Source organism: Crinia signifera, chromosome 2 (genome assembly GCF_055691185.1).
Source record: "Crinia signifera chromosome 2, ASM5569118v1, whole genome shotgun sequence".
Classification (NCBI taxonomy): Eukaryota; Metazoa; Chordata; class Amphibia; order Anura; family Myobatrachidae; genus Crinia; species Crinia signifera.
In genome coordinates, this window is record NC_139218.1 from 51,660,622 (window position 1) to 51,684,957 (window position 24,336).

Genomic DNA, 24,336 nt, shown 5'->3' on the forward strand with positions numbered 1-24,336 from the left:
GCTGCCATACCTGGGCGTGGTCACATCTCAAGAGGCACGACCTAATGGCATGCTCTGCATTTCTGCGTATGGACGGCCAATCAGTGCTCTGGGAGGCTGCGTTACTCAGCTAGTCCATATCTCAGGCCACTTCTCTTCTTGCCATAAGTGCAAGATGGGAAGTCTAGCCCTAAACCCATGGATGTATAGCACTATCACTGTTAATAGTGTTCCCTCCAGCATCCCAGGAGGGCGGGCTTGCCGATGTCACTAATGTGGGCGGGCCCGCTTGGCGACATTACTAATGTGTGCGGGCTCACCAGACGATGTCACTAATGTGGGCGGGCCCGCCCACCACGCCACCAATGTGGCGCCCGCCAAAGTCTGTCTTGGGGGCGTGCAAAAACCCGCAGCAGGGACCGACGGGCTAGGTTGATTTAGCAGGGTGCCGCAAAACAGACAGGGCGCGGTTTGCCCTGCCCTGTCGGCCAGGGCACGGTATCAAACTAAAACAACCTAGCGTAAACACTGATTAATACTTGTGCAGGGTATCGCATCGAGCCTCCCATTCGATACCTAGGAAACTATACCTGGCAGCTCCCGGTGGGAGAATTGCATATGATATATCGTATGCGGTCCTTTTGCAGATAATGTATTGTATGCAGTCCCAGTTATAGCTACAGGATACAATGGATCCTTGTGGCAGCCATGACGATATCCAGATCTAATGCGATGCACACGGAACTGCCCATCACATCGGAATCGGAGGTAAATCACATACGAAATTGCACTTTTTGCACAATTTTCTTGGCTTAATGGGTCGAAATCATGTGAAAAAGGGTAATATCGTACTAGTGTATTGGCTCCTGTAGGGTTGCTATACAGGTCGGGTATCCCGTATCTGGGCATCCCGTATCCGAATTATTCCAAAAACCGTGTTTTTTTGGAATAATTCAATTCCCCCCCCCCCCCCCCCTAACCCTCTTTTAATACTTACCAAGTCCTCCGGCGTCCATGGCAGGCCTTCAGCATCCTCTCCGGCGGACTCCATGGACGCTGAGGGACCATCGGGGACCCACCAGGGGCAGGTAAGTATAGCTAAAAAAAAATTCCAAAAACCGGAATATTCCCTTATCTGGAATGCTCGTGGTCCCGAGCATTTCGGATAAGGGATACTCAACCTGTATATCCATTAGACCTAGTATCTGAATGAGATGTCTGTGGTCAAGGTGTTATTTCCAAGGAGTACATTATGGTATTTTTTTTTTTTAATTCAATAATTTTTATTGAAATTTTGAAATATACAAAGTGGATACAAACATAGGGCATTGTAGACACAGACAATACATCTTCTGCTTTTCAAGTTCCTGTACAAGTGGTTTTGTCTTGGCCACCACCTGACTACTAGAAACTGGAGCTACAGCTGAAGTAGGCTGGCACCAGCATTAGAAACTGGTGCCCCAGTTTATTATTTAGATTTTTGCCACCCTATATAATGCTATAAGTTGCTTAGACAATGTAATGTTTATCATGGAAGGTTTGAAAATTATATAAAGTACATAAAACAGAGCTATTATTTTCATAGAAGTCATTATCAAAATGCAGAAGCAAATACTGATAGCAAACACATTGCCCAAGGTCATGTGTTTACCAACGTTCCTTTCTATAATACAACATTGAAAAACAAATGACCTCAGAGGATAACAAATGTACAGCGTGAGGAAACACTAAAAGACAGTCACTGGAACAGATGTACTTAGCCTTGGAGAGTGATAAAATGGAGAGGTATAAGCATCATAGCTTAAACACAGCCTGCAACATGACAGTTGGCTGGTACTTTATCCCTCTCCGTTGTGTCTCTCTCCAAGGCTTCGTAAATCTCCCCCATTATCTGTTTAATGGTTTTACATTTTAATCATGGTCTTGAACTCAATGGCTTGTATGTTTAATGTATTTCCAAATCCTGGGCAAAGACTACTGAGGCAAAACCCTAAACAGAGAGCTGCAGGAAAAATCACAACAATGCATAGCGCGAGCCAATAGTATGGGACCTGCGTTTTTATCCTAGATCACTGATCAGGCATAACAAACCTTGGTTCTTAATTGCCACTTAAGGCCCCCAAACTCTCCAACATCAGAAGAGCAAAATTTGGAAGGGGGGCATGGTCACATGTAAATTACATGTAAATGACAGGAAGTCCAATGCGATTCGAGGTCCCACACGCATCGCATCAGAGCCTCCGAGATGCAATCTGCAGGATTGCTCCGAGCCGGGCAGGCTTGGCTAGGATTGCATGTGATATATCAATGGGGGATTGTGTGCGACTTCTCTGAGGGGAGAATTCGCTGTAATGTATGGAAGCCTTAACAGTGCAGGTTTTAAAGATATCCAAGCTTCAGCACATATTTTTAAATCAATGTAACTAAGGGGGTTATTTTGGTTCACTCTTTCTGACAAATTCCTTCTTTGATGGACAAAACCATGTGCGCTGCAGGTGGGGCAGATGTTACTTGTGCAGAGAGAGTTAGATTTGGGTGGGGTTTTACTTCAAAGTGACAGCTATATTGCAGTGTAAAAATAAAGCAGCCAGTATTTTCCCTGCACAGAAACAAAATAACTCACCCAAATTTAACTCTCTCTACATATTTTACATCTGCCCCCCTGCAGTGCACATGGTTTTGTCCATCTAAGAAGGATTTTGTCAGAAAGAGTGAACCAAAATAACCCCCTAAGGGGCTAATGAAGTCACCCGTGCTGTAGCATGGATATCACTAACACCTGGACTGTAGTGTGCCTTGAGGACCGAGGTTGGGATTGCCTGCCCTAGATTGTGTATAAGTTCACTTATAGCGTGCTAGTTACTTAGGATGACTGTATTAGTGTGGTTATGTTGCAAAGTACATGATTCGATAAATGAGGCTATTTTGCACAATTTGACGATTTGGTTTATGTAGGACGTAGGCAGAATTTTGAGTAACCTATAGCAACATTTTGAAGGCGCTCTAGGGCCCTTCTATTAAAGATTTCTCTATACAGTTGTTCATTGCATACACTGTATTAGTGCCCCGGTTCATTTTGTGCCACATAGTAATGCTCTAGTTCATTTTATGCCACATAGTAGCGCCTTCTTAATTTTATGAACTATGGTGGTGGTCCCATCATAAAACACAGTGCCTCCAGTGCATATGATGTCATATTGTAGTACCCAAATGAATAGGATTCCACAAAGCACTGCTGCCAGTACACATTCAACACAGTGCCCCCAGCTCACATTATGCCAAAGAGTGTTACAGCAAGCAATTTTGGGAACCTGGGAGAGAACTGGGTGGAGACAGTTGAGTCAGGCCCCAGAGGTAGGAACGTAAGCATCTGGGCCTCATAACAGTGGCACCCCTTGCACCAAATATAGATCAGCTCATGGGTTTATGTGAACAAATCTGTAGTCCTTGATTATCAGACTTTTTATACTTTGCTGTTGCAAAAACATATATTTCCCCATCAGTGAGAAGTGAACCCAACAAAAACCATGGAAACGGCACACAATTTCTAGAAAAAGAAATGCATCATTCTTTGTATTATTATTGCAGGGAAAATAGAACAAAACCCCAGAAACATCAATAAAGAACCTTCTGATTAGAAATTATGTTCCATTCTACCTTGAAAGTTTTTCTCTTGCCCTTCAAATTAACAGTATTTCTTTTCAGTGGTAACAGTTTCCTTTTAGGAAGTATAATGTGGGATGCCTGGCCTCCCAATAATGCATTGTAAACCATACATTGATACTTTGTAAGTAGGTCTGAAATACTGTATACTGTATCTGCATAATTGATTTCATTGTATTAACTGTACAAAAACAAGCTTGGCCGATGTTTGTCAAAGTAGGGCACTTTTAACCTCTTCAATGAATAGGGTTTATTTTATGTGTTTGTGACTACACCATATTTTACTAGTTTTTATTTGGCATTTGTTTAAATGTAATTTTTTTGTCTGTTTTGTTTTGTGTGATGTTTTGTATATTTCTTTATGGACAGATAAGGCTTTGTTTTAGTGTCAGACTGTGCAAAGGTTTTTTTTTTCCAGTGCTTTAGAAATGGGTGTGGTCATTTCTCTGTTCTCTGACATCGAATCGCAACTGTCAGTAGTCTGATGTGGGCGGGGACACACGAGCGCAATGAAGCCCATTGCGAGCTTGGTGGCTTGCAGCGCTTGGCACAGGTTCTATTCTCCCTCTGAGTGGGTCATGGACCCCTACGAGGGAAAATCGACCTTGTCAGTCGGGATCCCTACTGTCAGGCATTTAGTAGTCAGGATTTCTTATGTTGGAGAAAAAAACGTCGGAATCCTGACTGTCGGAGCGTCATCCGGCACCCTTTATAAATGGGGCTACTGTGAAAATACAGTTCCAATAATTGCTTTGACCCCAGTGGTAAAAGTTACATCAAATTGATATGGTTAGATAAGTATACAAAATATGGATTTGTTACCTTGTTTTTTTTTATCATTTTAAAATTTTTTTGCATTGGTTGCAGATACTTGTTGGGATTATTAAGAGACTGCAAATGCACCTCCGAACACATTTGCAGGCTGTGCATGCTCTGGACTATGCCTACGCACCTAGATGGAGGATAGGAGAGTGTACCATTTCCACCATGCTTGGATGGATCTCTCACATTGGGCCTTATTTTGGTTCATTCTTTCTGACAAAATCCTTCTTAGATGGGCAAAACCATGTGCACTGCAGGTGGGGCAGATGTAACATGTGCAGAGAGAATTAGATTTGGGTGGGGTTTTACTTCAAAGTGAGATATATATTGCAGTGTAAAAATAAAGCAGTCAGTATTTTCCCTGCACAGAAACAAAATTACTCACCCAAATCTAATTCTCTCTGCACATGTTACATCTGCCCCCCATGCAGTGCACATGGTTTTGTCCATCTAAGAAGGATTTTGTCAGAAAGAGTGAACCAAAATAAGGCCCTAGGTGAATGGACATTTCTGGGTACCTACTGTATCTGAAGGGGTTGTTTGGATGTAGCGTGTGTACGGAGAGGGGACGCCTGTTTTTGACAGTAGCATGCGGCTGGTGTAAGTGCCCATGTTAGAGGTAACGGTTGGTTCTGCGGATGGGAAAAAATGGGCTGTGCTTTGACTCATATTAGCCTAAGATAGTAAATCCAGCCATCGGCACTTGCAGCTGCTTTGTGTCCGACTCAGAATTTGTTTCTTTATCCGCAGGGTATTTTGAGCACTTTGCTGTTTCACATGAATTTACAGTTATAAAACGTATTTCTAGAGTTCCTGCTCTCACTTGACCTGGGTTCTTAAGAACACACATTCAGAAATGTTACAAAACCGATGAAAATACTTTCAGCTCCATTCAGCATGAGAAAATCTAGAAGGATAAAAACAGAGGCCGCAGCAGGATGTTATCGGTACTTTGCGTATGACCCGTACTGCATGTGCGTTGTGGCACACAGGCTGTCAGTGATTGACAGTGTGATGATGTTTGGTGGGCGGGGAGGGGGTGGTAATGGCCTCTGTTTGAGAAAATTGAGTAGCATCACATCCGTTTAGGGCAGGGGTGGGGAACCTCAGGCCCGGGGCCGTATGCGGCCCCCGTAGCCGGTCTGAGTGGCCCGTACTGGGGAATTCTCGCGAGAGGTTGGTAGTTCTCGCGAGATTCCTCTTAATCAACAGCAGCCGGAGACAGTCGGTCCTATTCAGCGAGAGCCGCCGGAGCATGGGACGGCTGCAGCAGGGGAATTTGTAAGATACATTTTTAGATATGGCCCCCCCGAAGGATTTTTTTTCCCATACAAATGGCCCGTGGCACAAAAAAGGTTCCCCTCCCCTGGTTTAGGGGAATGGAAGAGGTCAGGGATCTACTTGGTTGTCCAGAGATTTCCTGGCCTCTGCGACAGTTGACTTGTGTGGCCCTGTGGGTGCTACAAGCCGCCGGATGGCGAGTGAGAGAGCCAATGCTGCGTCCTAGGACACAGCTCAGATCACTAATGCAGCAGGAGGCGTCTGATTGTAATATGCACCTCCTTCTACATTACCATACAGAGCTAGCACTCCAACCACATCTGAATCAGGCCCTATTTTGGGGCACTTGTTTTATTCAGAAACACTAACATTCACAAAAATATATTACAGCTATGCATCTATGAGGATGAATGGATGGCTAATGAGAGCATGAACAATGTTCAAATTGTTTATAGTGTTCATTCTAGCACCCGCCATCCCTGAAAACCCATGCAGTTGTCTGCTGTTTGCTGTGGTGTTTCTAACACAAGTTTCTTGCATACAGTGCTGATATACAGACCACACTGTGCTAGAAGCACTACAGCAAACAGCGACACCCCAGGCAGGGAAGAGGAACTGCATGGGTTTTCAAAGATAGCGGGTGCTAGAATGAACACTATTGTTACTTTTCCTAATACCAGTTCTCATTATATTATTACGCCATACATGGTACAATTATTGTATGCAATTTGGACTGGATCGCATCGCATTGCATGTTTTGCAATGCAATGAGATGCAATACAATCTAGTACAAAAAGTATGTGCAGCACATACTTTTTGAGCTGAGCGATGGGATGTGCGCTTGAGCGCACATCTCGTCGCACTCGGCAAATGTACCGTGTAAGCAAATTTTCCTTCTATTGGGCTATTTTAAAAGTTGTATTGGTTCTAATGAACCGGAGCAACAATGAGCTACCAGCTTCCCAACAAACAAACAAACATTATTAGACGGGCGGTTGGTGTTCCCAGCCCACCAATTAAACGTTGTTTTTAGGATTACCGTTAATGGCAATTACTACCAGCTGGTTTCCTATCCCAGAAACCCCCCACTCTGGGACCTCACTCTCTTTCACACATGAATTGCTGACTGATTCTGGCCCGGCTTCATTGTAATAGCTGCAAACATGCTCTCAGTCCGGCCCTGTACTTACAGCTGTGGTAAATAGATTTGTAATCTAAGTGGTGGTTTAGGATTCTGGGTCAAGAAGCAATTATATTTTTTAGTGACATAATCATTATAAATGTCCCACTGTGAACTGAAAGCCACTAGGTCCTCTTACTCTGGCAGCGTTCCCCATACATTTCCTACCGCAACAAATATAGCTCTTGTAATGAGGAGGCCGTGGATGCAACAGTGCGCCGTTCTGTTCTGTATATGAGATCTGTCTAATAGGTATTATAGTTTGGAGTTTTTTTTACATAGGCATGGTTTATGTCAGGCATGTTCAAACTACGGCCCTCCAGCTATTGTGAAACTACAAGTCCCATCATGCCTTGCCATAGTTTTGTTATTCGGGAATGCTAAAACTATGGCAAGGCATGCTGGAATGTGTAGTTTCACAACAGCTGGAGGGCTACAGTTTGGACATGCCTGGTTTATATTATCACAATCTGTGCAGACAGTGTAAAATGGGAAAATGTAGATTTCTGTCAGCTATACTCCTATTATTGTTAAATAAAATTAGCATTTATCTCTGTGGAAAATTGATTTCTTCAATCACATATTGTACTGTAGCGAAGAATGGCAGATCACGGGAAAACCTGGGACCAACAATAGCTTACTATTCATTTTGGTAATTTTTACATGGAACTCCTAAAGTCTTCAGCTGCGTTGCCCAACCGTGATGACAGCTGTTCAATATACGGAGGTGCCCACAAGCTGGCTTGGGAGGGGGATTATCAGCGATGATGGGGATAAGAGTCCCTCATGCAGAAGAGGGCAATTCAGGGACATAATACGGCTTTAAATCTGCTGGAGTACAGTTTGCGCCTTGGTAGGCTTGTATAGTCCTTTTAATTCATGAGTCTGGTTGTTTTGGCCAGCTAAGGGTTAATAGGATGTTTCACTGCGAGTCCTAGCTTCCGATTGGTTGTTTTTGTCCTGGGAAGATATAAATGGAGCAATCAGAGTTCCATGCTTATTAATAGTCAGGTTCTGCAGAACAATGATGTCATTGTGTCACCTGTTTCAGACTCCAGGGGCCAGAGCAGATGCATCGGTTTACTTTCTACACAACAGAGGACACACCGACTCAGTAACCACTTCTGATGTCATTGTCATTTCACTTCTCCTTCACCAGAGATTTATGTAAGGGAACAGATGCCTAGTTTTGTGTAATTAGCAAACATCAAACCTCAGCTGTTTTATGTATTTATAGATTTCATTTTAGGCAAATAACCATATGCTCTACGTTTCAAAATAAGCCAGTCTTCTGGTTCTGCATGGTCCTAGTAGTTACACATGTTTCTGTGGGCAATAGGATGTTTCTCAAAATAAAACACATTCAGCATTGATAAACCCTGTAACAAGGCTGATGTTATTATCTGTCTGTGCAAACACAAACCGGCAGAACCCGCCCTTACTTAGTGCATCTTCCTTTTTAGCAAATGTTGGTGTGGATGTAATTATCGGTGCTCCAACACACAGGCTGTGGTTAAACTGCAGCCCACATACTGCACAGGGCTGCAGTAATGCAGTTTCCCACGGTTCATTATAGTTGGCCAGCACTGGCTCAGTGTAGGAACCAGGACAATAGAATTACAGGGCTTTCTCTTAAAGGCACACTATGCCTCAATGGCTTTGATAGATGATATAACTGTGCACTGTATGTTATCTGCTTTTATGTGACTTCAGGCCAAATGAGGATGTAATATTAACCCTTAAGCTAGAACAATGTATGTATTTTTTTTACTATTAGTGGTTTATGTTTTTATTATATCTATACAACTTTTTCAGTTGTGGGGTCGGGACACATACAAGAGCTCCCGCATAGGGGGCGTGACCTAGCAAAAACCATGCCCCCATTTTTCATCACTCTGGGGAGCAAGGCCAGCGCTCTCTGAGCTGCAGGCCATGCCCCCAGTACCTCTGTCTCCCTGAATTAAAAGGGACAGGAGCTGCGTTAGGAACCCATCCCAAAAAAGTAAAAAAAAAAAGAGATGGAGACATTGAAGACATACTTTATGCTGCAGACAGCGCATGCGCCATTGGCTGTTACCGGAGAGGGATCCAGACAATCCTTCTCCCAGTAATTTGTGCGATATGTAGTCCATAGCTATTTCGATGGGAAACAGGGGAAGGGTTCTTTGCTACAGTGTGTGCTTTAGAACCCTTGTAATGCTTTCAGGAGATACTTATATTTTTAAGGGTATTCTGATTTTAGACATAAGGTTAACTTTGATAAAAGGTCGACACAGGCAATATGTCGAAATGACAGTGGTTGACACATGGAAAGATCGACATGAGTTTTTCGTGATTTTTTTAAACTTTCTTTGAACTTTTTCATGTAAAGGTACGCGTTACACTACTTGGGGTCCATGTCGACATGGTCACAGAAACCGTGAAAAACTCCTGGCTTACTTTTCATATGTCAACCTTTTCCACGTCGACATATTGCTTGTGTCGACCGTTGTCAGTGTCGACCTGTTACTCTTCAACCTTTTGTTCATGTTGACCTTGAGCCATGATCATTAGAAGGCTTTCTATGGCCAACAGTTTCATATTGATCGCACTTGGAAAGTTTATCTACCGGGGACCATGGGGAGCAGCTCTAGAATATCTGCGGGAAATAAATGCAGGTGAGGTTTGGATATAGTATGTAACTGAATTACACCCGAAATACAAAAATCTCATTTTGGGTGGACTAATCCTTTAAAAAATAAAAATCTAATCCTTTAAAAAATAAAAAAGTCAGATAATGTCCTACACCTTGTATATGGGAATCTGAAGAAAATACATATAAATTACATTTTATTATTGCTAACTAATCTAAATGCATTTTTACTAATTAAGTCTCAGACGCTCCTGCGTCTCACACAGATGGAGCGCCTCTCCGCTGGCGCCCGCATAATCCCCGCCCCGTCGGAGAGCGCTGTGTGAGAGGCGCTCACTAGGCTGGCAACAGTACGGTAGTTACTTGTGTAGTTTCATGGCGGCAGCCTCAGCTACGCTGATAAAGTAGCTGAGGCTGCCGCCGTGAAACTACACAAGTAAGGCAGCCACTGGGCTACGCTAATAACGTAGTTTCAAACATAGCGTAAGCTGCCGCCATGAAACTACACAAGTACCAAGTTTTTTTATTGATAAAATTAAGTCAGTTGTGCCTACTTGCCATAGGGTCAGATCTGTGGTCATGTACAGTTGTGCTTCTGATTGGCCACATGTTTTATGATTGGCAGCCACTAGCACTGGTTTTGCCTATAATTTGACCATAAATAATTTCATTTGGTCCTGGACCAGGAAGCTGAGGAAGCCCTGCAAGTGGCACCCCTGGGTGTCTAGGCACACAGATTGGGAACCACTTGGCTAACGGCTTCATTATATTGCAAGAGTTTGCCCAGTTTTATTTCTAAAACTAGACAAGTTTATTTCCCAAACTAACTAGGCATCAAAGCAGAACTTTGCCCCTGGCATGGAGTCTGCTTTTCTCTCAATGAATGAAAGGGACATTGTTGTCCACTAAGTATTGAATGATTATTTAAATTTCCTATTGACTGGGCCACTATTGGAATGTCAGAATGCAGCGCTTTTCAAGCCTTCTTTCCAGCAGGCTCTTTTGTTTGTTTGTATAGCACTGTGGCTCTAGCCGGTGTGAGAGCGCACGCTGCAGTTCTGTAGTATGAGTTGACAGATTTTTTTTACTGACAATGAAAACTCAGTGTAAATGCTCATGTGATATACTCAGTAACTGAATGCATGTTAGGGAGGTTCACTTTCACTGCTGTATGATGTACATACCTAGCTTTCACACACTAATACTGCTTTTACATCGCAAAACCTGCTCTGACATTAAAACGTTTCTTAAATGGGTCTGATGAAGCTAAACCCCTTTCACATTGCATGTTGGAACCGGTATACTGTATAACCGGTTCATTACCGGGTTGGTACCTTTCACCCTGAACCTGTTTCACCCATCAAAAACCATGTGATGTCATTTTAAATTAACTTTTCTGGCTCACACATATAACGGACCAGTTCTCGCAGCACCAATCACCCCCGCAGCCCGTCTAAACCTAGACACCCAGGTTTAGAACTAATACTAGACGCCCCATAGTCTATCTAAACCTAGACGCCCAGGTGTCCCCTTAGTCACCCCCATAGTCCGCCTAAAACTAGAAGCCCCATAGTCCACCTAAACCCACTCTGCATGTGATTCCTCCTGTTATTTCCTGTTTCTGCTCGGTGATATCACGCAGGGAGACAGCCTATCACCTTCTGTGGCACAGTCATGTAAATACTGGGTCTGAGCCTTTCACACTGTACATTGAAATGGCTCAGAACTGTGTAGGATACTTTTTTTAATCCGTTTTCAAATGCCAGGTTTTTGTACCCGGTAAATTCACAGCGGGGCTTTCACACTCCAGCTAGAACCGGTTTGAAGCGCTTAAAAAACGGCAATATATCGTGTTATAGCTGCGGTGTGAAAGGGGTATTAAGGGTCTTTTAAATAGCAATGAGTGCCGAAAATCATACTAATCCTCCCGTTTCTACATGTTTTAAGTAAACTGATTTAAGAATTGGCAAACACAGAAGATACTGTATCAGAGATATGGGGGGTGGGGGGATTCAATTGCCGCTGCAGTAAACTCTTTTGTGCAAATCTGGCATTCAACCGTCTGGCCGGGGCTGCAAGTGGCAGGGTTTAAACACTGCTGCAATTCGCATGATTTGCCCGAAACTGAAATTTTGTTGTTATCTGCACAAAGCAATGAAGTAGACCACCAGACCATTGTAGACTACGATCTGTGATAACTTCTTACTTGGCCCTGATAACTAATGCCATTTTCATATGGTGTTAGTTGTAGTAACCCTAATGGAAGATAAATGCTGGTGAGGGCGCTACTTATCCATCATGCTCCTTACCTTCCTGGTTAACACATATTTGCTCTTTACAAGAGTTTATTCAAAGTCAGTACTGTACTGTAGCTCTCACATTTCTACAATCCTCATCACTGGGACAGACTCCCACCAGAGCAGCTGCCCCTGCAAGGAACATTTCTTATCTGCACGATAATATATGAGACCCTCATACTAGTCAGACACTAGTGGCAATGCGGATAGACCTTGAGGATTTCCGCTAACTGCCCTTTTGCCAAGAAGACTTCACATGCACCAAATCAGACTCAGGGGCCCATTTATCACAGATCTGTTAGCACCGGGGTTTACTGTGTTCCCGGCATGCAGCATGGGCCCAGCGTGGAACCGTGCAGGCATGCCGCGCAAGGACCCGGGGGACGCAGGGGGCACAAGGGACATAATGGCACGCACCATAGCCAGAGATGATACAGGCAATGGGCCTGCGCCATAACGCGCACCAGCATGATGGCAAGGGGCGCGGCCGCAAACAGGGTTTCGCACCACGATTTGTGACAAGATCGCATTTACAATGCGATCTGGGCCGACTATTACCACCCAGGATCGCATTGTGAAATGCGATCCTAAGCAGGATGTGTCATCCCTACCGCGCAGGGACAGGGCTCCGAAAGGATGTGCGTGTCTAGCCCATAGGCTACAATGGGCTACCGCCATCTCAGAATGGCAGTAGCCGAGGGATGCGACGTGCCGCTTCCCGATGTTGATACATTGGCCAGCTTTGCATCCCCCATAGAAACTGGAGATTCCTGCTGCGGTCCCTCCTGATACATTCAGGGGATACTTAATATTTGCGGCTAACCCCCGAAAACTGAGGTTTTCTGGGATTTTGCCGCAAATATTGAATGATAAATGGGCCCCTTAAGCACCGAGAGGGGGAGAGCTACTGTGTACGGATTGATCCACACATCAGCGGACCACACTATCGGTAAATTAGGCATTTCTCAGTGACGACCTTGTGAGCAGACATCTGCTCTATCTAGTAGAAGTTTTGTTGGAATGTCCTGGAGGGCGACTTTCATGCTCATTCATAGCTCGCAGCCGTAATTGGGATGCCTATTTCGGACAATTCTTTTGCAATCGGCATGGAGTGGTTGCAGGTCAGATGCTCTACTGATGATGATAAGGGAGGACAGAATAACAACAAACAGGGCAGGCTTGCACTTACGGCCCACAAGTTTTTAACATACACGGACAAATTCTCACATTAGAATAAGCCATCCAGAAAAACACTTGCAGGTGTGTTTGGCCCTATGGCAGCAGGAACTCATTATTGGCTATATGTAAGAGCAGTGCTGATCCCCCCCCCCCCCCCCCAGGAAGCTGGATCACATACAGAAAGCATTGTGGTGACCTTCCATGCGATTGCTGTGATTGAAGTAATAGAATGAAGCACCGGGGTGAGCAGGACGCACACACCTGGGATAACCACAGTTACCTGTAGGTGAAAAGTATTGTCAGACCCAGATACTGTCACCCACAGCACCCCCAGTTTTTAGATTACCACCCAGTGGTGAAACTTGTGAGTGGTTGGCCCAGATGCCAAAACATCATTTGGGCCCTCCATCTCCACTCCAACCAAAGTTCACAATATACCACACAGAAGTGGATGACGGGGAGAGGCAGAGGATGAAAGTATAAGGGAGGTGAGGTAAAAAATGTCTGTGAAAATTATGAGTGTAAGAAGGGCAGGGGGAATCATTGGGTGACAGGGAGAGGCAAGGGGACAGCATAAGGCAGTGAGAGGAAGAGGTTGACAGCAGAAGGCAGGCAAACAGGGGGAGCACTGGGTGACAGGGAGAGGCGTGACAGCATATTTCAGGGAGAGGTTGACATATATAAAGGAAGACGTGGTTGTTTCATGCCAAAACATCACAGCTTTCAACCCGACGTCTCTGATTTTCTTGGACTTTTGTAGGATGATAGACGATATAAAATTACTTTCATATGTAAAAGTTTAGCCCTCAGTGATACACAGTGTTCATGACAGAAAATGTAAAATGTATGCTTGCAAGGTCAACTAAAAAAAAATACATAACTGCTTCATTTTGTGGTAGAACTTTCGTGTTGGTCTTGTTTTGAACCTAAGGGACCATCATTTTCATATGACTTCTACTTTTCAAGGTCACATGATTTGACCTTTCACCTTTTCACAAATTACTTTTAATTTTTCTGTATATGAAGTATGTTATACACTTAAATACAATCTCTCTGGTATAATTCTCATTTTGGGATGCATTTGGGAACAGGAGCAAAACAAAATATTATATACAGCAGTTGAATCATTAATACACTGACTGTGCAGCTGACAACTTCAGACTTGTCATGTGCTGGTAATAAATACATAATAGTGGCTCTGTGCTCAGCTCAGGCTGGCTGCTGCTTCTGCATTGAGATCTAGTGATAAATGGGACTACAGCTTATAAATGAATAGGTTTAGTTTGATTTAAGAGCATGACAAATGGATAAGACTGAGTGCTGCAACCCATTTTCTATAAACCCACTTTTATATCAGGATGTGATTGTAGCAGTTGCAGGTCAAAGCCAACAAATAAAGTTAAGAGATAAAACATAGCACAACAATTTACAAATACATTTAATGGATCCACATCAAATACATGGCTTCATGGTAAATGCTGGAAAATACAGTTAGGGGGGGGAATATTGTACTGGTTGGAGGTTCATACAGTGCCCCTGCAACTCCACCTGTTTTGCATGTAACTATAAATCTCAGCAAGGTTGTACCTCTCATTACAGTCAGGGTGTGTAGCCTGTAGCCTGTACAGTCACGGTGTGTAGCCTCCAACTGTACCTTTTTGGATGGCACAGTACCGGCCAAAACCATCTTTGTACCGGTTTTCTGGGTCTCTTGAAAGTGTAGGAAAGGGGGTATAGCCACGGTCCCTCTGCCTGGGGCCACGCCCCCTTTCTGAATGTGTACCGATTTCAGATGTTGAAGAGTATGTGTTCAGTCTAGGGTCCCATTTTCTGAGTATATTTACACATCTGAAGTCTGACATTGCTTCTTTCTAGACTAGCACAATACTACCCCTCCCCAACCAACCTCAAATGGTTTTTAAGCAGGGACCTAGCAGTAAGTGCACAGTAATGAATAAGGCATAATCTTACTGTAAGTCCTATTATATTTCATGTCAGTTTTATTGGGGTGAATGTTTGGGTTATTTTTTCACCTTTGTACTTTTCACATACCCTACATTCTGTGAAATCTTACACTCTGCAACCCTGCTTCTGGCTCGGGCTGCGCAGGAGATCTCGCGTTTTTTGCGAGATCTCGCGCATGCCCATTAGAGCTGGACAGGGGGGGGGGGAGCGCACTGAGCATGCGCGGGACGCCGGGGGAGCCGATAAGGAGAGCCGTTAACGCTGGGCATAACGGCTCTCCTTATCGGCTTGGGGGGGGTTAATACATTAGCAAATAACGGGTGCCTGCTTCTCCTCGTTATGCAGGCGAAGCGGGACCCGTTATTTGAGAAGCGCTAAGGGGGGGTTAGTACATCTGCCCCTCTATCACTTCACCGAGCTTAATAAATCTGCCCCTCTATGTATAAATGTGAAAACGGGGATGCGGCACTAGGGCAGCAAAAGTTAACGGCTATACCCTCAACAGGGCTGTTACTGGATTTACACATCCGCCACTGAACACCAGGTCTCTTTAATCAGTCCTTAACTGTTTTCTCTTTGCTTTTTCAGGTGTAGTGACTGCGGTGTGTCTCTGTCCCACCGGTACTATGAGAAAGATGGGAGACTTTTCTGCAAGAAGCACTACTGGGCACGCTTCGGTGGCATGTGCCAGGGCTGTTCCGAGCATATTACCAAAGGGCTGGTTATGGTAAGTACCCAAACATATGCTGTTCAAAGCTTTATTCATATACCCAACAAATGATCTTGCCTTCATCTGCAAAGAATGTCATGGTCTTACGGCATGTAAATGTATAGATATTATTCATGATGACAAACTATTTGCAGATACTGTACCATGCAATACTGAACGATACGCCGTGGTGTTTTTGCTTTGACAGGTAGCCGGAGAACACAAGTATCACCCAGAATGCTTCATGTGTGCACGCTGTGCCTCTTTCATTGGTGATGGAGAAACATATGCTCTGGTGGAAAGGTCCAAGTTGTACTGGTAAGTTGGATAGTTTGTGAAACATAATCATAACATACAGGATGGAAGTCTAGTTTGATGCATATGGTATGTCAGCATATTTTGTATGTCAACATGGTTATTATATTGATACTAACTTAATGCTATTTAAACCTAACTCAAACCACAGCCGTGCCTTAATCATAAAACTAAACAGAAACTACTACAGAAATGTAGTGTTGGCATGGTGACTGACGACATGCACATTGTCGACATACAGTAAGGACCTTGTTGACGTTGTCTATGTTAATGAGCTTTCTAGTAAAACGCAGGAGAATTACAATATGATGACTCTCTTTCACAGTGTACATATCACTGTTAAAGACAATCTAATTTGTGTTTTTAATACGTCACCTGTGGATGTGTCTAGTACAGGTTGAGTATCCTGTATCCGTGCATCCATTATCCGAATTATTCCAAAAACTGTGGTTTTTGGAATCATTCGATTTTTTTTTTTTTTTACCCCCCCTAACCCTCTTTTCATACTTACCAAGTCCAAGGGCGTCCACAGCAGGCCTCCGGCATCTTCTCCAGGGTCTCCAGCGGTCCCAGGAATGCATTGCGTGAGTGTGCGTGCGCGCCGGTGACGTCACCAGTGCGCACGCACACCCGCGCAATGCATTCCTGGGACCGCTGGAGACCCAGAGAAGATGCCGGAGGCCTGCTGTGGATGCCGAGGGACCACCGGACACCATCAGGGGACAGGTAAGTATGGCTAAAAAAAATTATTCCAAAAAACGAAAAATTCCCCTATCCGGAATGCTCGTGGTCCCGAGCATTTCGGATAGGGGATACTCAACCTGTACCATGATGCAGTGTGCACACACATACTTCCTGTACCCATAGCAACCAGTCACGCATTTCCTTTCATTTTGTAAACTACACTAAAAATGACTCTGAGAACCTGGGGTACAGCAGCACATTGCGTCATTTTACGTTTTATGTTTGCCTGTTTATTTCTCTTTGAAAGCTGCAGTGGAAATAGTACTATTGGAAATGTCCACATATTGCCATTTTCTCTCTTTCCCCTATGGGGCAGATGTACAAAGCAAGTCATAAGGCCAGATGGCCTAAGCTTCAAAAGTGATAAAATGGAGAGCGATAACCAACCAATCAGCTCCTACCTGCCATGTCACACACTGTTTGAGAAATGTCTGGAAGGAGCTGATTGGTTGGTTTTTTTTTTATCACTCTCCACTTTATCACTTTTGAAGCTTTGTGCATCTGGCCCCATAAAGTGGAGAGAGAGAGAAACTACCATCTAATCAGTTTCTAACTCAAGCACAACCTTTATTATGGCATTTAGGAGCTGATTGGCTGGTACTTTTATCTTTCTCCACTTTATCATTCTCCAAGACTTATGGGGCCTCTACACGGGGTGATTTCAGGGCATTTTCTAAGCGATCTCACCAGATCTCACCGCTCCGTGTGTAGGGGCCATAGGGATAGCGATGAGCGGCCCTGCCTGACCCTTTGCCCGGTGATTAATTTCCAGCATGCTGGATAAATCTAGTTTCTCACCAGATCGTTCAGCACACAGCGCTGACACATTGCCGTGTGCTGAGCTATCTTGCTGAGCAATCTAGCATCACTCAGCACATCTCCCCGTGTGTAGGCCCCTTTAGTACATCTCCCCTTACAATACAGTTGTCAGTAGGGAATAAACAGTGATCTCTTCAAGTATCATCTAAAGCCAATAAATACACATGTAGCCATTCCTCATGGCTCTGATATGGCTGTTAGTGCCCGCTTGGCACAGCAAGTTGCACCCGCGACTCGGAACGCTGCACCAGACGACTGATGTATTTACAATGAGTCATGGGTGCACGGTGGCAGATGTGCGCCTTTTGACACACGTGGTGCAAATGCAACGTGGTGGAGGATGGTTGCGGCTGGCTACATCTGTAGGAACTGTACATTTGTCATCTGTGTTCTTGTCTGAGCAGTGGAGAAATAGACAACCTAAAGCTGTTAATGACACTGTTTTTCTCTTGTCTCCCACAGTGGGCCGTGCTACTATCAGATCTCTCTGACTCCAGTGATTGACTCCCCGGTCTCTCGATCACCTCACACAGTGACTCTGGTCTCCCTCCCCCCAGCATCAGACGGCAGACGCGGTCTCTCTGTTTCCATCACTCCGTCATGTGCTGAGCACTCTCACACTGTGCGAGTCCGCGAGTGAGTATCTCCTACTCCCTGTGTCACACCTCGCTATTTCTTTCCAGCGAGGTGGAAGCGGCAAGTGCGGCCTTCAAAACGGCGAGGCTCACTGCTATATGCAGCGGGCTTGCTGCATTTGCAGCTAAGAGGATGACCAGGATTTCCCCGGAACCTAGAATATGGCGAGCGGCTGGCATAGGGGTTAGACGGCGAGGATGGCTTGTTTTTGGCGATCCTCACAGAAAACAAGCCATCCTCGCCATACACACCCCCTCACCGGCTGCATTGACTATACCCCATAGATGTATAGCTATATATAATGTGTGTGTATATAATTAGATAAAGCCTGTGACTTTCACAGGTTTATTTCCGTAGTGTGGATGTCACTGTGACTAAGCAGAGAGGAGGTGCCAGACTTCTTACAGTCGTGTATTGCTAAATTATATTTATTCCTCAAATTTCTCCATAAACGCTACTTTGTTGCAGACTCAGCTCTCTTCTGTTGAGGTGTACAGCATTACTGTACTGCAGTAATGGGGAGTATTAGTGCGGAACTGAAATCGTATTCGGTATGAAATCCCGACGGTCAAAATCCCGACCGGGTCAAAATCCCGACATTTAAAATCCCGACAAGGACAAAATCCTGACATTTAAAATCCCGACATGGTCAAAATACTGACATATAGAATGTACAGGTGAAACAGTCAACATGAGTTTCCGTCGACAGGTCGCGAGGTCGACATGAGTTTTTTCACTGTTTTTTTGACCCGAATGTCGACACAGTTGACATGAACACAGTTGGAAGTGAACCACAGCCCCTCGCAATGCTTCGGGCACGGTGCCTCACTGCGCTCGCACCACACCCTAGTGGATGGTAGGGCATGAAATACCGCCTGTCGGCACATGTCGGGTCAAAAAACAGTGAAAAAACCCATGTCGCCCTCGAGACCTGTCGACGGAAAGTCATGTTGACTGTTTCACCCGTACATTCTATATGTCGGGATTTTTACCTTGTCGGGATTTTAAATGTCGGGATTTTGTCCTTGTCGGTATTATGACCCTGTCGGGATTGTGACCGTCGGGATTTTGACTGCATCCCCTGAAATCTATAGATGTATAACTGGGACGAGTATCAGTGTCAGAGAAAAGCTGAGCGTATATAGGAAAGCTTATTGTAATGTGGTAACTTGAACAGGGAGTGCGGTGCATCTAATAATGGAGAGAAAACAAATAGCTGTAATTGAGGAGGAAAATGATAATTTATGATCGATGTGGCTGGTGGAGTAAATAATAAAGACATTTTGGTCAAGTACAGCAATGAGCAATATCTTAGGAATTCCTCTTTCCAGATCATTTAACTTGTTTAATAAAATTATTCTGCTTAGCCAAACTTTAAGAATTCACCACTTTCAAATAAATTGTCATTATAATTATGAAGCTGACACAAAACACATGTGATCCTTTGTTACTGACATGGGGGTTTATTCTAGTTCATTCTTTCTGACAAAATCCTTCTTAGATGGACAAAACCATGTGCACTGCAGGGGGGCAGATGTAACATGTGCAGAGAGAATTAGATTTGGGTGAGTTATTTTGTTTCTGTGCAGGGAAAATACTGACTGCATGATTTTTATACTGCAATATAGATCTCACTTTGAAGAAAAACCCCACCCAAATCTAATTCTCTCTGCACATGTTACATCTGCCCCACCTGCAGTGCACATGGTTTTGTCCATCTAAGAAGGATTTTGTCAGAAAGAATGGACTAGAATAACCCCCATAGTCTGAGATTAAACTGCTTTGGAATTGGCATGAATTTTAGGTGCTGTTCCCCATGGGTTCTTTTATGCAAAAAAAAATTTATTGACTAATAAGAAGAAATACAGCAATTAGCAAACGAGATAAACACCATAAGACTCCTGTCAGTTTTTTTTTTTTTTTTTTAAGTTTTACTATTAAGAAAACAAAAAATTATATGGATGTGATCAAACTGATGAAAGGGGAAATGAGAACACAGACATGGGTTCCATGCGTCTAGGACAGAGTACTGTATAAACCCAAGGAGCAGCACAGACCTACAACATAGAGCGCTACTTTTTATACTTACAAATCAGAGTTTTACTCATGTTGAGAAACCAGAAATCTGTAATGGGGCCTACACACGGGGCGATTTCAAGGCATTTTCTAAGCGATTGCCCCTACGTCGTCCCAAGTGTATAGGCCATAGCTAAAAGGATGTGTGCTCTGTGTAAGAGCGCCAGTCAGGGCCACTGTTTTCACTGTAGAACACTGACCCTGACAGATCGCTCAGCACACGTTGCGGACACATGTGCTGCACTGTGTGCTGAGCAGTCTTGCTGAGAGATCTAGCAGTGCTCAGATTGCTCAGCAAAATTTTCCTGTGTGTTGGCCCCTTAACAGTCCAGTCATCATATTTTTAGATGTTTTATTCCTCACAAATCCAAAATAGTTGAACCTTTAAACACCCCCACCGAATATGCCAGGGATCCCCAACAGGGTTATAATACCTACCAAAACCATTGCCATTGATGGCAATAATGCAACTGGCCATCGATAGTGCTAAAAAAAAACCACAGCAAAACATCGGTTTTGCTGTGCCATCGATGGAGGGAAACCATCTGGTTCTCCCCATCGATGGCAAAAGTATTCAACATCGGCCATAAACCATTGATGATTTCAAATCATCGATGGTCGATTGCCATCCCTACCAAAACCACTGCAGTAGCCTTAAGCTGTCACATGACCACCTTGACCCAGAAGCCACTCTGCAGCAGCCGGGACCAGAAAAATAACAAGGGACATGAATGTTGACATGCCTGCATAATAGGTGTTGCCCAATTATACCAGCACCCACAATTTGCACTTACACATTGGTGCAATAAAACTCCTTTTCCACTGAGGGAAAATTACCTCAGGTCATGTTAGCTCAAGGAAACTGAGTTTTGTCATCCTGTTGGATGGTTAAAAGCCGTTCAATCTGTGCCCTGCACCTTCCAAGGACATTGTTCCAATGAATGCCGCAAAGTAATGTTTCTCCCGCATGTTAGGGGCAGTGAGGCAGGGTCACTAAGGACTAACAGGGGCTCATGGGAATGCAGACTCCCTGAAACACCTACTGTGGGAAATATCCCTGGTATGATCTACCACCACAACCTGCAGGAGAATAGGGCTGAGGCAGGATACACAACAATGCCAGTGTCTCAGTCTATAGAAAGCAAATATGGGGTTGTTATAGTGACGGAGGAAAAAAGATTCTCAATGCAGGCAGAAATAAGCGAGATCAGCCAGCTCTGCGAGTCCACTTTTTATTCCAAATTAGATTTTTAGATATATGTGCAATCATAAACATGTACAATTGAGCATTTTATCCTTTACGGAAGTAGTTGTAAAAGTCTATGAAACAATTAACTCACACAGAGAGAAAAAATCATATTAATTAGATAGATAGATAGATAGATAGATAGATAGATCACCCCTTGGTGATAGACCAGCACTTCTGTAACTACTGGGATGTGCGTATGTAATTGTACTGTAGTTTAAGTACAATAAACAAAACTGAACTTAAGAAACAAAATGTAAATGAAGAAAACTGGACTATTAAATAGATCAAGGCGCAATAAGCCCCATTTTTCGACAAAGGTTAAAAACATTGTCGGGGAAATTTACTAAAAATACGAATCAATACAACTGGCTACGGCCGTATCTTTAAAGAAATACGATTCGTAAATACAGCAGATTCACTAAGCTGCCCTATTTACGAATTCCTATTTGGCCAAAACTAAATAAACGGCGTGCCCCCCAACTCCCGAGCATAACCAGCCCCGGGCTCAAAGAGCCGATCCTGGTTTTAAAATATCAGGGAACAATTTAAATAGGGGTTCCCCATACTTTTTAAAGCCAGCACCAGGCCCAAGGGCCGGTCCTGGTTCCCAAAATACGGGGGACAAAATTACTATCATTAGATGGTTGCCCGACCATTGAATGACTTCTCCTGCTTTAAACCAGGAAATCCTGAGGTGGGGGGGTGGGGACGGGCGCTCTAGGAATCGGTAAGCTTCACAGCTTACCGAATCAAACAGAATCAGGGCCTCTGCGTGTAGATAAAAACCGGCGGCACTCCAGACTCCCAATAAGGACTCACAACATTGTCATCAGTTCTGTTGTTTTTTATGTACTATTAATTTTTCTAAAACGATTTTATTATGCACATCAATCTCCAAATCCCTTCCATGACTTTTAGGGTGTCCACTGACTGCCTCAGCCCCGATATTCAAGGCTCAATTCATGTAGGAGATCGAATATTGGAGATCAATGGTACCCCTATCCGCAGCGTCCCCCTCGATGAGGTGAGTTCCTATGCTTGTACTTACTGTGTGCCGTAGATAGCTTTATCACTCAGCATTTGATGACACCCTTCCGTCTTCTCTCTAGATTGATCTCTTAATACAGGAGACCAGCCGAATCCTGCAGTTGACTATCGAACATGACCCTCATGAAAACGCCAGTATAATCACCCCGTGCGCAGAGACTGTGATAAGACGGCAGAGGCCTGTGACGTAAGGCACTCTTATTTATTTATCAAATTATTTTATGATTATATTATATCGCTGCCATTACAAGGTGATGTGCACAGTAATACAGTAAGTACAGGTTGAGTATCCCTTATCCAAAATGCTCGGGACCAGGAGAATTTTGGATAACGGATTATTCTGTATTTTGGAATATTTTAATATTTCAATGATGTATTTTGCATTTATGCTGTATAAACCTATCAACCACATAAAATGCACACAAATATATTTTATTTGATCAAAACACAAGGTTTCCAAACATGAAACAAAATGTGTGTACTACAGTATCTCAGATATTGAATTTGAATGCTAAGCAATCATTTTCTTGTATATATATAATGGCAGTTACATATCATGTCCTCAGTAGCGCTGTTACAGATGTCCCAAGTGAGTTTTTAGCGAAAAAAGGAATGTATGGTGGGAGGTAGCGCTGGAGCGTAGTGATACAGTGATTAGCAAGCTGAGAATGATGTGCAGGAGGGAGGTAGCGCTGAAGTGTAGTGAAACAGTGATGAGCAATCTGAGAATGATGTGCAGGAGGGAGGTAGTGCTGAAGCGTAGTGATACAGTGATGAACAATCTGAGAATGATGTGCAGGAGGGAGGTAGCGCTGAAGCGTAGTGATACAGTGATGAGCAATCTGAGAATGATGTGCAGGAGGGAGGTAGTGCTGAAGCGTAGTGATACAGTGATGAGCAAGCTGAGAATGATGTGCAGGAGGGAGGTAGTGCTGAAGTGTAGTGAAACAGTGATGAGCAATCTGAGAATGATGTGCAGGAGGGAGGTAGCGCTGAAGCGTAGTGATACAGTGATGAGCAATCTGAGAATGATGTGCGGGAGGGAGGTAGCGCTGGAGCGTAGTGATACTGTGATGAGCAATCTGAGAATGATGTGCAGGAGGGAGGTAGCGCTGGAGCGTAGTGATACAGTGATGAGCAATCTGAGAATGATGTGCAGGAGGGACGTAGCGCTGGAGCGTAGTGATACTGTGATGAGCAATCTGAGAATGATGTGCAGGAGGGAGGTAGCGCTGGAGCGTAGTGATACAGTGATGAGCAATCTGAGAATGATGTGCAGGAGGGAGGTAGCGCTGGAGCGTAGTGATACTGTGATGAGCAATCTGAGAATGATGTGCAGGAGGGAGGTAGCGCTGGAGCGTAGTGATACAGTGATGAGCAATCTGAGAATGATGTGCAGGAGGGAGGTAGTGCTGGAGTATAGTGATACAGTAATGAGCAACCTGAGAATGATGTTCAGGAGGGAGGTAGCGCTGGAGCGTAGTGATACAGTTATGAGCAACCTGAGAATGATGTGCAGGAGGGAGGTAGGGCTGGAGCGTAGTGATACAGTGATAAGCAATATGAGAATGATGTGCAGGAGGGAGGTAGCGCTGAAGCGTAGTGATACAGTGATGAGCAATCTGAGAATGATGTGCAGGAGGGAGGTAGCGCTGAAGCGTAGTGATACAGTGATGAGCAATCTGAGAATGATGTGCAGGAGGGAGGTAGCGCTGGAGCGTAGTGATACTGTGATGAGCAATC

At 44.1% G+C, this 24,336-nt stretch overlaps 1 protein-coding gene across 3 annotated transcripts in view; it reads left to right on the top strand.

The window, feature by feature from the left end:
• LIMK1 (LIM domain kinase 1) overlaps positions 1 to 24,336 on the top strand; it is a 99,622-nt gene that overhangs the window by 55,712 nt on the left and 19,574 nt on the right. For 2 of the 3 annotated variants that reach the window (XM_083172066.1, XM_083172069.1), the window contains 5 exons: positions 15,587 to 15,725; positions 15,916 to 16,025; positions 18,048 to 18,221; positions 22,465 to 22,570; positions 22,656 to 22,780. In XM_083172066.1, coding sequence (XP_083028192.1) covers positions 15,587 to 15,725; positions 15,916 to 16,025; positions 18,048 to 18,221; positions 22,465 to 22,570; positions 22,656 to 22,780 — 654 coding nt within the window. Of the gene's footprint in view, positions 1 to 7,949; positions 8,093 to 15,586; positions 15,726 to 15,915; positions 16,026 to 18,047; positions 18,222 to 22,464; positions 22,571 to 22,655; positions 22,781 to 24,336 lie in introns of those variants that run through there. The other variant, XM_083172067.1, reaches the window with a different exon arrangement.